This window comes from Corvus kubaryi, unplaced genomic scaffold (genome assembly GCF_017639235.1).
Source record: "Corvus kubaryi isolate FWS band 111438036 unplaced genomic scaffold, C.kubaryi_AGA036_p1.0 74, whole genome shotgun sequence".
NCBI lineage: Eukaryota > Metazoa > Chordata > Aves > Passeriformes > Corvidae > Corvus > Corvus kubaryi.
Window position 1 is genome coordinate 9951303 of NW_024582061.1, and position 13518 is coordinate 9964820.

General features: G+C 42.5%; 1 protein-coding gene across 4 annotated transcripts in view; it reads left to right on the forward strand.

The window, feature by feature from the left end:
- The window catches only part of DENND5B (DENN domain containing 5B), a 104985-nt gene that overhangs the window by 69956 nt on the left and 21511 nt on the right, over positions 1 to 13518 (forward strand). For 2 of the 4 annotated variants that reach the window (XM_042050621.1, XM_042050622.1), the window contains 4 exons: positions 39 to 270; positions 2356 to 2506; positions 11253 to 11346; positions 12354 to 12464. In XM_042050621.1, the coding sequence (XP_041906555.1) occupies positions 39 to 270; positions 2356 to 2506; positions 11253 to 11346; positions 12354 to 12464 (588 nt within the window). The remainder of the gene's footprint in view (positions 1 to 38; positions 271 to 2355; positions 2507 to 11252; positions 11347 to 12353; positions 12465 to 13518) is intronic. The other 2 variants (XM_042050623.1, XM_042050624.1) reach the window with 1 other exon arrangement.

A 13518-nucleotide genomic window follows, 5' to 3' on the forward strand; every position in this document is an offset into this window, starting at 1 on the left:
CAGGAACATGGTTCTAATGAAGCTGTTCTGTATTTCAGGCTTCCTTCCTTTCGGACCAACCCGAGCCTTACCTCCCATTCCTTTCGCACTTCATTGAAACACAGATGTTTGCAACCTTCATAGACAACAAGATCATCTCCCAGTGGGAAGAGAAGGACCCTTTTCTACGAGTTTTTGACTCCCGAATTGAGAAAATAAGGCTATATAATGTCAGGGCCCCTGCACTGCGGACATCCAACTACCAGAAATGCAGCACTTTAAAAGAAGCAGGTACGTTCAGACGGGCTGGTAAAATATTCAAAAGTACAGTGTCAGCCACCAAGAAATATAGGTCCTCAGTCATCTGAGTGTTGCAGTTGATGAGGAAGTCCTAGAGCTACCTTAGGAGGACTCAGCTATGTCCTTATCTCATCTAAGCAAAAACTTTAGCATGCTATTAAACACCAGAAATGGCAGGAGCTTTCCTTTCCCTTTGAGCTCTCCTAGGCTGGTGCCTTTAATGAACTCAACCCAAACCCAAACGGAACTGGCTCACAATTTCTCATTTCAGGCAGCTCCTGTTCCATTGCCAGGAGAGCTTTCCTTCAGCCTGGTGATTGGACCAGTGCCAGCCACTCTGAGGAGTCGAGCCCCGGTGTCTGCTCCACTGGCCTTGTCTCCCCCTTCCCATAAAAAGACATTGTTTTGCCTTACACCATTTGGTTAAAGCAGCAGGGGATGACGGGGACGTAATCCTGTGTGGCATATTTAGTACCTCCAGCAGTAGATGTTCAGTGTTAATGAACAATACGCTCTACTGAAGGCTTGGATTTTTTTTTCCATTACAGCCACAGGATGCATTTTCAAATTATACTTGAGTTTCTTACTTAATACTTGTGTAAGTATTTATTTAATTTCTAAGTAATACAGGGAAATTATACTCTTAAATTTGTTGGGACACATATTAGTAAGCTAGGGCAAACACATTTCTCATGGGGTTTTTTTCTGTTTAACTCCTTCAGTGTTTTACTTGTTATCAACATGTCAGAAATAGAAATCTGTGTCTGCTTAACTTTTTCTGTCTAAACCCAATTCTAATTTGCAGGTCAACTGTCTATTCAGCGTCTAGTTTTGGCAGATATTGTGGCACCAGAACCTCATTTTCTGTCTTGTGAAAAGCAGCAAACTGATAGTAATACCAATTTTCCTTCATATTTACCATTCACAGTATATGTGACCCCAGCACTGATCCAGCATCTGTTTGTTTAACTGTTTTTGGAACCCTTCAAACCCTCTGACCCCACACTACCCACTCCTTTTCTCCAAAATGGAACCATACAAAGTGATTTTTATGTTGTTTTAGAGGGGAAAAAAATACTTGCTGAGTTTCTAATGATAATGTATGTAAATCTTGTGACAGTTTCTTTCCCATCACAGTTTTATAAAATGAGGAAATGAGTTCTGTGTTGTTCTTGACAAATGAAAAAGAGATTTAGCTTCCACATTTTGCATATGTATTCACTAGATGTGATACGCTGAAAGAACAGGCCTGCCTGTTAATAGATGGGCTAGAAAGAGTTGAATATTAAGGTTGCTAATTAAATTCTGAATTCCCCCATACACCTCCTTTCCCCAGTTCTTCACAAGTTAAGGGGGGGTGACAAGGTTTTATTTTCATCCTGCTCAAGGTTTGAGATTGAAACCCACAAGTCCTTCAAGCAAAGGATTGAACCGCTTTAGTCTCAGTGGAGCTGAGATTCCTGGGGAGCCCTCTCCCATCTTACCACAGGCTTCCCTGTTTCCAAGAATCTGTTCATCTTCTTCATGCTGCTCAGGTCTTGCTACAGTTAGCTGTGCTTTTTGAAGGCCTGTCATCCAGTAAAGGCATACCCAGTTTCAGGAGGAGGATCATTATAGTCCCAGATGTTTGCAGAACTCGGGTGTCCCCCAGCCATGCATCTGCCCAGGGAACGTGGGGCTAAGCAAGGTGCCCAGTCCCCCGGGGGTTGCAGCTGGCCTTGGAGGTCTCTGTTCTGCTGAAGAAGCCTTAAAACCAAACAAGGGATTTTGGTGGAAGATGGCACTGCTCTTGCCAGTTCCTATTGCATCTCGTAGGCTCCTGTAATACCTGCTTGCTTAACAGCTAACACGTTTGCACCAGTGCTCGTTGTGTTGGGTAAAGAAACTAAAAGCAAAACTTAAAAAAAACAGCACAAGTGTCTCCTCACCTCTGTGAGTGGCAGATTTCTGTGTCTGAGGTCACTGTTTAACATTCTAGTGGGTTTTCAGGGGTCTGAGCATGAGCACTGCTGTAGTGACAGCGCGTGCCCTGGGGTGTTGGTGACACAGCTGCTCACCTGTGACTGTCACCTGCAGCCCAGTCCATCGAGCAGCGGCTGATGAAGATTGACCACACAGCCATCCACCCTCACCTGCTCGATATGAAGATTGGCCAAGGGAAATATGAACAAGGATTTTTCCCAAAGCTGCAGTCTGATGTCTTGGCAACGGGACCCACCAATAACAAGTAAGTCAGGTTTTATTTCTGTATTTAAAAGCAGGTTTCTCATACAAATGCTTCACATCACTGGACAGAAGTCCTAATTTTGGATGGCATATAACCAGTCTAATGAACCCAACAGCTGTTCCCATTTCTGGTTTGTATGGGCTGCCACTTCTGAAGATATAACCATTGTTTGGGTTATGTCAGGAAGCGTTAGCTCTGTTTTGGGGAAGATTCCTCACTACTGTTTTCTGTTGAGTGGTAAGTACTCTGTCTTCTCATAAAAAATTTTTGTTTGCAATGTTCTTAAGAGTTTCAAATGAATTGTTTGGCTGTTTTGCACTGAATACAGTAATTTGGGAACTCAAGCCAAAATTCAGATTCTGGAAGAAATTTTGGTATTGAAACCTCTATACCATCCTGCAGAATGAAATAATGCCCACTCTGTTCCTCTCTTTAGCTGTTATTACTTGACCCAGAGATTTCTACAGCTCTCCTTCAGTTTCCACATTAGAATACCCTGGATGAATAACTTGGTGAGGGTGGAAAGTATGTGCTTCTGTACCCGGGTTTCTTTTTTGAGTCTGATAAGGTTCTTTGGTGCACTTTGATAAGATTATAGGGGTACCTATAGCTGTGGAATTTAGCATGCCATTACATGGTTCATTTACTTAATGTGAAATGGGAACCTGGAGCACTGATACACTTTACACCTGTACAGTTATAATACAAAGTAAGTGCTGTGAGTTCCTTTATTTTTAATCTTTCTTCCTTTAAAACCCCTGAATGAGGAGGGGTTTCTCCCTCTTCAAATGTGAAGTATTTGTGCATCTTTGATTACAAATTCATTAAATTACCAGTTGAAGCTCTCAATTCCAGTCTGGAAGACAAAATGTGGGAGCACAGGTAAATCCAAGAGCTTCAAAGGCTGCAGCTGTCCAAATGTTAAAGCTACCTCTTGTTTTAGTTGTGTACATGCACACACGCTGCTCTGAGCTTCTGCATGAGGTGCCCACTAAGTTCTATTTATACACCTTTTGTGCATACCCATGCTAGCTAAGCCCTTTTTAATAACCTGCTAGAAATAAGAATTGCAAATGATAAAATGAGATATCCTTAAGCACTGAATGTTTGAAGAAATGCAATTCTTTAACAGAAATTTTAAAAACCCCAGGACTAACCAAAAAGGAGGAACGCATATTTCAAAGTTCCTTTGCTTTCAGTCTTCCTGCAAACAGAGACAGAATTTTATGGGTAATGGTCCTTTGAGGAATGGAGGATTTCTTCATCTTGTGAGGTGCTGTATTTAGCAGTCTGCCTCTTATCCTTATGGGTGGGTTTCAGTTTTACAGTGTCAGCAACAGCGTGAGTGTGCCCAGTCTGCTTGAAGGTGCTTAAATCTTCTGTCTCTATTGCAAAATCTATGTGAATTTATGAATAAGCATCACTTTAAAATAGTTTTCCTTATGCCCTTTGAGATTTGCTTCTGTTAGGTTGGTACCTGTTCTAAAATGTGACTTTAACTCCTTGAGTGATAATTTTGATTTAGATTGCAACATGTTTCAGAATTTGTAAGTACCAAAATCCCATTACTTACCGCAAAGCGATGTCAAAGTGACAAATGTTTGGAATTCCTCCAGTTATATGTTGCCAAAAAGGTTTGTAGTTGGAAAAATCTCAAGACCATCTGTTTAATATCTTTTTTCTTCCTGGTTTTCATGTGAGCAGCTGAGAAGACTCTTTCTTTCCCATTTAAGACATGTAATTCTGCTGATTTTACACCCACGTATTGAACAGCTTTTCCATGCTTTCTGCAAATACAGCATGACTCTTCTGACCACAAAATCAATTTAAGTAGAGCCTTCCATTAGTTTCAATTTCCCAGTGTTCTTGGAGATACATTTTGCTTATAGGACTGGGCCTTTGCATATTGGGTATGGGGTAAGAGAACATTCCAGCTACATTTCCAGACACTTTAGATGTAGATATTGTATATTTATATTATAAAACGAATGCAAAGGATATTGCTGTGTAGATGACAATTGTTTTTGCAGGCTTCAGTTTTACATAACAAATTTTGTCCTGAATTTTGTAAGGACATGCGTTTGTGGGAAGGTGGGAATAATTCCCATGTTGCAGTCGATTGTTGCTGGACAGTAGCAAATAGACCAATTCAAAGGTGTTTTAATGGAAACATGTCCTCAGTGACCAGCAGTCAGGGATTTATTGCTTCCCTTTCTGGACTGATAAACTAACAAATATATAACCAGAGCTCATAATGTTATCTGGCTGTTCCCTTCCTGTAAGCAGGAGGAGCACTAAAGATACCTCTGTCATTTACTGGGCTGTTATATCTGTGGTATGTTTTATCTAAATCACAAATGTAATGCAGACAACAAACACTTCTAGCTTCAGTTCTAGATCCTATATGTGATTTAAACAGTTTAAACTAAACCCAGAACACCCCATCCAGTTCTGTCCTCCTTCCCACCAGGCAGCAGTGTCCCACTTGAGGGACTCCCTCCGTGCTCATTGCCTCTGATACATCCCCCACATCATGGGAAAACCTTCTGAATCTGCAGAGAGTAGCTGCAGCTTCCTCTGGGTACGAAAGCATCCCCTACATGCTGCTCTAACTGTGTAAAGCAGTGGCTTCTGCAGAAGTCCTCCTAGAAAGCATCCCAGGAGAAAACAGGCTGCAGTCCCTGGGCAGTTTGTCTATTATTCTGGAAAAGAGCTGTGGTTTCCAGAGCCCTCATTTCCTTTCTCAAACCCCAGCCCACGCTGTGGTTTCTATGTGTTCCCTTCTTCCTTGTGTGCATTTTCTGCCAGGCTTTAAAATTGTAGCTGGGACTCCACTGGCTGATGCATTTGCAATGATCCAGGAGTGGAATTTGAATGACAAAAAGCCAAGCTACATAAACACTTCATGGTTTTTGATTAGCTAATTGTTAAATTAGGGGGAATATGCTTACAGTGCAAAATTAAAACAATGAAACAAGCTGTGTTTTCAATCTAATTGATTACCTTGTAACTTAATTTGTACTAAGAAGCTTGATAAATGAGATTAAATATTGCAGAGGAAAACAGTGATTCCCAAGCATGGGAATATATTTGCATTCTGGTGATTTGTATTGAATGCCCTCAAAGAACATCTGAACTGATTTTTTTCTTGTTTGTTTTGGTTTTCAAATGAAGGGCTTGCTTTGTTACACATTTACAAAATGGCTTTAATGACGCTTTCTTTGCCTTCCTCTCTGTTTAGACCTGCTTTCCCCCCACTTCTTTATTGGAGCCCTGCTTTCCTCCTTGCTTCCTTCCCTGACCAGCCTGTTTCCTCTTTCCTGCCCTGGCCACTTCTCTCACCTGAGCCCTCTCACTCGCATCCCAGCTCTCTGTGAGCCTTGTGCTTTTGTCTGTCCTACCTGACGTGCAGCAATCCCCAAAGGAGGGCACAGTCCAAGTCTTCAAGCATAGATCCCACTGTACTTGGCCTCTCACCTCAGGCTTTTGCTGAGTGATGTGTTGCTCTTACCCATGAAGCAGATTTCAGAAGTTGTTTGCTTTCTCCAGGCATTTGTTCCTGAGCTGTGTTTTGCTGATCTGACCACTGTGTCAGTATTTATTTACAAAACCCTTGCGCTAGGAGTGTATGAAATTGATTCATTTTTGTGCTCCATTTTATGACATGACTTGTATGGGCACTGTCCTGTGGCCTTCATCCTCAGCCCTCCCTTCAAGCTGGGAATTGCCCAGGGTTTATCTGCCTGGGGCTATGGTTCTCCTCATTTTTAAACAGGACTCTTGTTTGCTTGTTGCTAGCATTTAACAGCGGGTAATGATTTTAAAGGAAATATTATGCAAATATAATGCAAAGGGCTTGATGTAGCTCTCTGTATGATGGCAGAATTTATTCTGGTTTTAACTAAATTACTTTTTGTATGGGAAATGGCCTTTCTCTTTTAATGAGTGCTTCATACTATATGGCCTTTTACTACCTCCCTATCTGTTGGGTACTGTTTTAAGGCTATGTTAAGTAAAGATATCTTCTTTTCTGATCAAGTCAAACAATTGCAAGTTATATAGAGCATCTCTGCAGTGCATCTGGATGAGCATGAAATGAGTCAGCAATGAGCCATCCATACGCAGCACTGAGCTTATTTAAATTTTGTGAGTAGTAAAAGTTCACCTATTACATAAGAAGATCTGAAACAAGCAGTTACAGTATTTAGGTAACCTAATGTAGCAAACCACTGATGGGTGCAATGAAATATGAACCACTTTATTCGAATATATTCATTTTCAAGAATTGTGATGGAAAATCTGTACTTAAATATGGTTTCTGAGGTAGGAAATGTGTGCTATGGTGACTTGGAACCTGATGGGCAAGTCTCCTGAGCTACTGATCCTCTGCTCAGCTGGTGCAAGGCAGGAAAAGTGCAATTAACTTCCCTGAGTTAATATATCATTTTAACATAGGTGTGCAGAATTGAAGCTGACAGGGGAAAATGTGCATTGTATCCTTGCATCCGCTATTCCATTTGCTCTGCCCTGAACAGGACCTCTATCTCAAGGGACTTGAAAATTAAATACCTCATAAGACAGTGGTTCCTCAGGGCTTAAGAGGTGGTGCTGGTCATTCACTACAGCTGTTCCTTGCAAAGGATGACAGTTGTGTGTGCCACCCTTTAAAATCACTTCTTTTCATATAAACGTGTAAAAGAGCCTGTCAGTTCAAGGCCACTCTCTTTAAGGCATTTTACTAATTTTTGTCCACCCAATGAGCAGTTTCAAAGCTTTCCTATTCCACCCTGCAGCAGAGATCTCCATCTAAGTCTTCATTCTCCTTACCATGGAGCAGTGTTTGTGGAGCAGATTCACACTGTGGGTCCCCTCCCCTGTCAGCCCATGCATGATCAGGTGGAGCTCAGGTTCAACATTCCTTTTCTTGTTTGGTCTGACATGTATTTGACTTGGAATCTCTGTGTGGTCCCACAGAAACTCCATCTGAGCTCAAGGAGTTTGCATGTGCAGTCTGTGTGTGTTTAATGTGTGCATGCTTTGGGGGGGTTTGGTGGTGGGTGTAGTACAGCTCTGTGCTAATTTGTGAATGCAGAAACTCAGGTAACTCCTTTGATGGACATATATAGGTAGAATGGGTACTGTCATGATTTGCAGACAGGAATAGCAGCCTGGCTCACGAGATGGTGTATATGAGGAGATTTAGGTTCTGTCCTATAGACAAGTGCATTTGTCTCCTTCCTTCTCTCCTTTATCACATGTAAATGGATTCTAAATTACAGTAGTGGTTTTCATGGTGACAGCAATGTTGATTAAATCCATTTGAGAAAGAAGTTCTCTAGCAGCATGTTCATGTTTTGCAGTATAAATCTTGCCTGCTACACCCATATCTGATTTGGGAAGACATAATTTCTTCATTTCTCCAGGGAGCTTTAAAAAGGGAGGCCAGGAAAAGGTAGGGGAAGAAAGAGGTGTGTACACATGGTCTCAGTACAGTGTGGCCAGTCCCTGGTGTGAGGTGCTGGTTTGCTAGATTGTTTCTGACAGTGCAGCTTTGCTGCTGACTACCTTACCTCTTAATTACAGAAATGTAAAAGATGATACTTAACGTGGGGTGTTCCAAATGGCACCATTACATTTCCTTCAACCTCTGCAAACCTATTCCTGTGCTTGTTGGGTCTAATTTGATACTAAACTATACTGACTTGACTGCCTTCATGTTACAAAGGTCGTAATTGGAGGTGCCTTATTTCATTTCCATGTATTGAACTTCTTTCCTGGTCCCTCCTCTGAAATATCACTGCTTTTCCACAGTCCCTGGAGGTGAGGAGCATTCATCTATGGACATGGGAGTTAGACACAGGCAGACACACTGAAATGAGCCTTTCCTCACTTCTCCATGGAGGCAGCTGGTCCCTGGGCTCCCTGCAACACTGCACCCAAGCCGCATCCTCTCCATCCCCAGAGACCTGGTGCTTGTAGCAATGTCTCCGTTGTGAGGAATAAATGAAACATGCCAGTAGTCCATGCTCATGCCTCTACCAGCAAAAAATAAAGGGGAGAGGACATTTTGGGGGTCAGGGAGTACTTGGGCAGCATCCAGGCTGAGCAGCAGTGCTGTGCGTGCTCTCAGGTGCCAGGCAGACCAGCCAGGAGGGCTTCATCTCCTCAGAACAAGGAGAGGAGGGACACCAGCAGTAGTGGTTATTTTAAAAGCCCAAGTCTGAGGGCTAACAAGAAGCAAAGGGTTGCTGGTGGGGGATCAGCTTTCCGTGCTGCTTTGGCAGCACCTGGGCTGAGGTGTGAATAGAGCAGCAGCTGATGACAGGGCCAGGAGAGGTACCCGCATGGATTTCGGCAGCCCGAGGGAGGTGGTGTGGCCACTGGGGCTTTTATCCCCCTTAAAATCACTTCAAGTGATCACAGGGAGAGGCAGAGCAATTTAAAACACACTGCTGAGGAGAGGGAATGGTTATTGTAATACTGAAGCGTTGTTTTGGGAAAATTCTATGTGGCCCAGTAAAGAAAAGGCTTTAAAAGATTTAGCTGCTTAATCCTGCTTATCTGCTGTTAGATCTTCACAAAACCTCCCAGACAGATTCAGAGCAGCATCCAAATGCACAGACCTCACCCATCGACTCAACAGCTCCTCTTCTTCAACTTAGAGTTTGGAAAAGAGGGAACATGCAGCTCAGTGTGTGTAATTGCTCCAGCTAACAAGCAGCAGTCTATTTTTTCATAAACACCCAACGATCTTCACTTTTTTAATGCTTAAAACTTTCAAATAGTTCTGATTAATAATCTGGAGAATGGGCTGTGCCTTCTCCCAGGTGAAGTACAGCTGTAGAATGAACTGAAAATGCTTTAATGGTGGTGTATTATTTTGTAATTATTCTGTGGCTTTCGTTCTGCTTTCGCCTTTTGTGAGATGTGCTCCCTCAAAGGACACTTTTAGCAATTCTTTCATCTGCAGTAACTGCAGAAATGCAGGTGGAGAGGGATCCAAGCTCTGTCTAAAATCAGAAAATAACCATATAAATTGGAGCAGAAAAACTGTGATACAGGGTAGTATTTGATCTATAACTTAAATTTCCAATGTGTTACTGGCATTCTGTTGTGTGAAACATAAACGTGGTCCTGACTTGCAATAGATGGAAGGTCTCCAGAGCCCAGTGGCTAAAGTCACATTAATATCTGCTATCCTCTGTTTGAGTGTTTTTCTGTGACATCTCTGCTTGTTGAGATTATTAAAATGTAGGGGTTTCTTTTCCCCCTCTTAGTCATCTAACAAGGCTTTGGCTGTTGCTTCTGAAAAAAAAACAAACTTTATAATGGTGACTTACTAAACTCAGGGGCTGTATATTTTTAAGACTTCTGTGGAGGTGCAAAGACACTTATGTCAGTGATGTGTTCCTCTGCGAAGGTATCAGCATTTGCTGTGCAGACACCTATTGGGCTGTTTTGTTTTGTTAGCAGAGACTTGAGGCCACAAAAAAATAAAATTGCTTTAAAAATAAATGTGTTGTCATATGGGATCCTGAGGTGATGAACCATAATTACATGCAGACGCAGATTTCTTCCTTTGTATTTGTTTTCTTGACGTTATTTGTGAGGTAACATGGGACTTCAGTTTGACTTCTAAAACAACAGTTCCTGTGGCTTTTTTTCCCTTTGTATCTGTGTGGTGAGCCAAAATTCAGTCTTTGGTTGACTTGCTGGAGGAACTGGTGAAGATAGTTACATACATGTTTGCAAAGTCCTCTCTGGAAACAGAGGTGGTTTTTTGGTCACCGGGGGCCACATCCCTGCACTTCTCTTGGGTCAGATTCCACTCCCTACACATCCCCAGTGTTTTGCCAGACAGGTCAGAAACCAAGTCCAGGTCTGTGCAAGAGTTTCCTCCCCAGGCATTCATCTGCTTGTGTCGCCAGCTGAAACTCCTTGCCCAAACAATTAGATCCCAGATTTTCTTTGTATATGCTTCTGTTCGGGGTGGACACAGAAATACATGGGTTTGGGATCTGGAGACTGCTGTCCTCACCAATACCACCTGTGTGGAGAGAGGAAGAATTCAACTGGACATACATGAACAGGTGGAAAAAAACCCAGGCTTTGTGTGGTACTTAGAAACCAAATTAAAACAAAAGTTAAAGTGAAAATAGCAACATGACTAGTCCCAGGAACACCAGTATTGTTTATAACCTTTAGACATAGGTGCATAAGTTAACATTGCAATGAGAAGTTTGTCTCAAATAATTCCTGGAAGTACCACAGAAAGTGGAGAAAGGAGAAGTAGCACTTCTCACAAAAGAGCAAAATCGTAGAAGTTGCTGCTCAAAAGAAATCGTTGTATTTTGGTTTTTGCTAAAGACACTGTTCTTACCAAACCTCATCAAATGCAGCAGTGGTGTTGTGTAACTAAGAACAGTGACTTACCTAGTGATGGCATCAATGCTGTGGCATGACCTGCATTTCGGGTAGCAGGAGCTCTCACTGGAGACCCTGGCAGGCAGCTGGGCACGTTTCTATCAGGATTTTTGTCCCTTGGGTGAGTGCTGGCCTGTCACCTCCCAGGTGGTTCCCCACGAGGAGGCCAAGCGCCAGCTCGCACCCATGTTTACTGCAAGGTCCAAGCTTGGGCTTTCCCTTCTTTTGCTGCAGACCCATTGGATGTCCTTCAGCTCCTGACCCAGGCTTTCCCTCCTGATTCTCTTCTGCTCACACATGTCTTCTCTCTCTGATTTCCCAGCCGCTGGGCCAGCCGCAGCACCACCACGCAGCGCAGGAAGGACCGCCTGCGGCAGCACTCGGAGCACATCGGGCTGGACAACGACATGAGGGAGGTGGGTGGCCTCATCTGAGGGCAGCACAGGCTGTGATCCAGGAGGTGGAGGTTTGGACAACAATGTGCTTATTGCTTGGGGCAGTTTTGTGGCTACTGTAAGGTTTGGTTGGGTCTCTGTGGCCATTTAGATGCTGCTCTGCTTGTCACAGATGTTCTACAGCTTCAAAGCACACAACATAAATAAAGTGCTTTTATTATATGGGAACAAGACAGCCCCATTGTCATCAGGAAAATGACTTACTTGCTGATTTAGACCCTGGCCGTGTTACTGCATGCAGACAGCAGAGCCCTGGCAGTGCAGCTGCCAAACTCTGGCCAGGGTGGAAGTCTCTGGAAAAGTCAAGTCCTTGAGTAAATGTCAGCCCTGTAGAAGCAAATGAGGCAGGATTCTTCCTTTTTTTTTTTTAAAGGAACTTTTTTCCTTTCTCTTATGTTGATTTCTGACATGAGTATGCCTGTTAGAAAGGTTAAGACTTTGGGGCTTTTTTATGCCTAGAGCTTGGAAACTCCCATGCATCTTGTAAATGTCAGTCACATACGTCCGTTTCTTTCCCATCTTTTCAGTTCCTCATCCTTCATTAAATATTTTCTGCCACGTTTTTCCATTGATGTCCATATGCTTCTTTTGTATGTCACTAGCCAAAATATAACACTCCTGCTGTTTTGTGGTAAAACTCACTGAATAAGGTTGGTCAGTGTTGCAGTTTGCCCTCCAAAAGAACCTGAGTGGATGGGAGGACTCTTCAACCATAACTTTGAATGATGTTTCATGAAAACACAGCAAAACAGCACTTGTACATGTTTGTTGCTATTTTTGCTAACATGGCTTTGCAAGTATATTTTAAACAGTGCCTTGTGCGTGTATATCTCAGCAGAGCCCTTTCAGTACTTTGTCATGTATTTACTTTCTTCTTTTTTTGGCTGTGGATCATATGCATGCTTCTTTTGCTTTGTCTCCTCTTTCTTTCTGGCTGTTCTGCCATTGGGGCATCTGCCTCCTCTTAGCCATCGGAGGAGCTTTTGCTTCGTCAGAACTCAATGGCCTTCTGGGAGTGGGATCAGGGACCACCCCCTCCTGCACGGCCTCCTAAAAAATCCTTCTCTGAATGCTGCCTGGTATGTTTTAGTTTTTCTTGTTGAAAGCTGCTTTTGAGATGTTGTTAGCATGAGGAACCTCTGTCCTCGCTGTGCCTCAAACCTCCCCCGTTCTTGTAGAGTATGAGCACGTCCCTATAGCGCTTGGAAGTGTGGTTATAATCGGAAAAGTAGCTGGAAAGGAGCTTCCACACCAGCTCCCTGGAAAGCACAATGGCTCCAAGGCTAAAAGACAACAATTTTGTTTTGCTTTGGATTGGTTTTTTTTCCATGTTTCCCACCTGGCAATTCAGTTTAGGGTGTCAAATCCCAAAAGCATTGCTTTCTGACTGTTGGATCATTGCATCCCAGTGTGCAAGAGGGTTGTAGTGCGTGGATGCTGATGAACAGGCAGAGGGCAATCAACTGATTCTCTCAGCCCACCCTTATTCTTCTCTGGAACCTTAGAGTTAATATTTTTTTTAAATTTTAATATAATAAGAAGATATACAATGAATAAAGCAAGGTTATCTATGTTTTATACTCTTCAGACTATAACCACACTTTTTATCCCTTCACATTTAAAAAGAAAGATTAGTTTTTCTAGTTTTATATTCCCTGTATTACTTTATCACTGGTTTTGCTGTTAATTTTTGCACTCAGATGGAAGTCACTTGTGAGGTTGCTTGCTGAACAACACACTTTTGTCGTCTGTAACTTTTTTCTTTTATTCCCACCTGTAGTTTTTGAACTGTTCTAAAATCCTCACAGTATTGGTGAAACTGTAGTTACCTAACTGAAAACTTCAGTGGAACACAGCTTTTCATGGCAGAACCTTACATTCTTATCTGACCTGTTGGAGTGATGCTAAGTGATTCTTGTCCAAATTTCTGTGTTGAGAAAATCCAGTTGTGTCAGAAAAGCTGTACGAGGCATTGCAATTAACTTCAGTATGCTTAGATTTTGGTTTTGCTTTTCCCGATCTACTGGAAGGTGTCCATGCCCATGGCAGAAAGGTTGGAACTACGTGATCTTTAAGGTCCATTCCAACCCAAACCATTCTATGATTCTATGGAATAAATTTTTTGCCCAGACA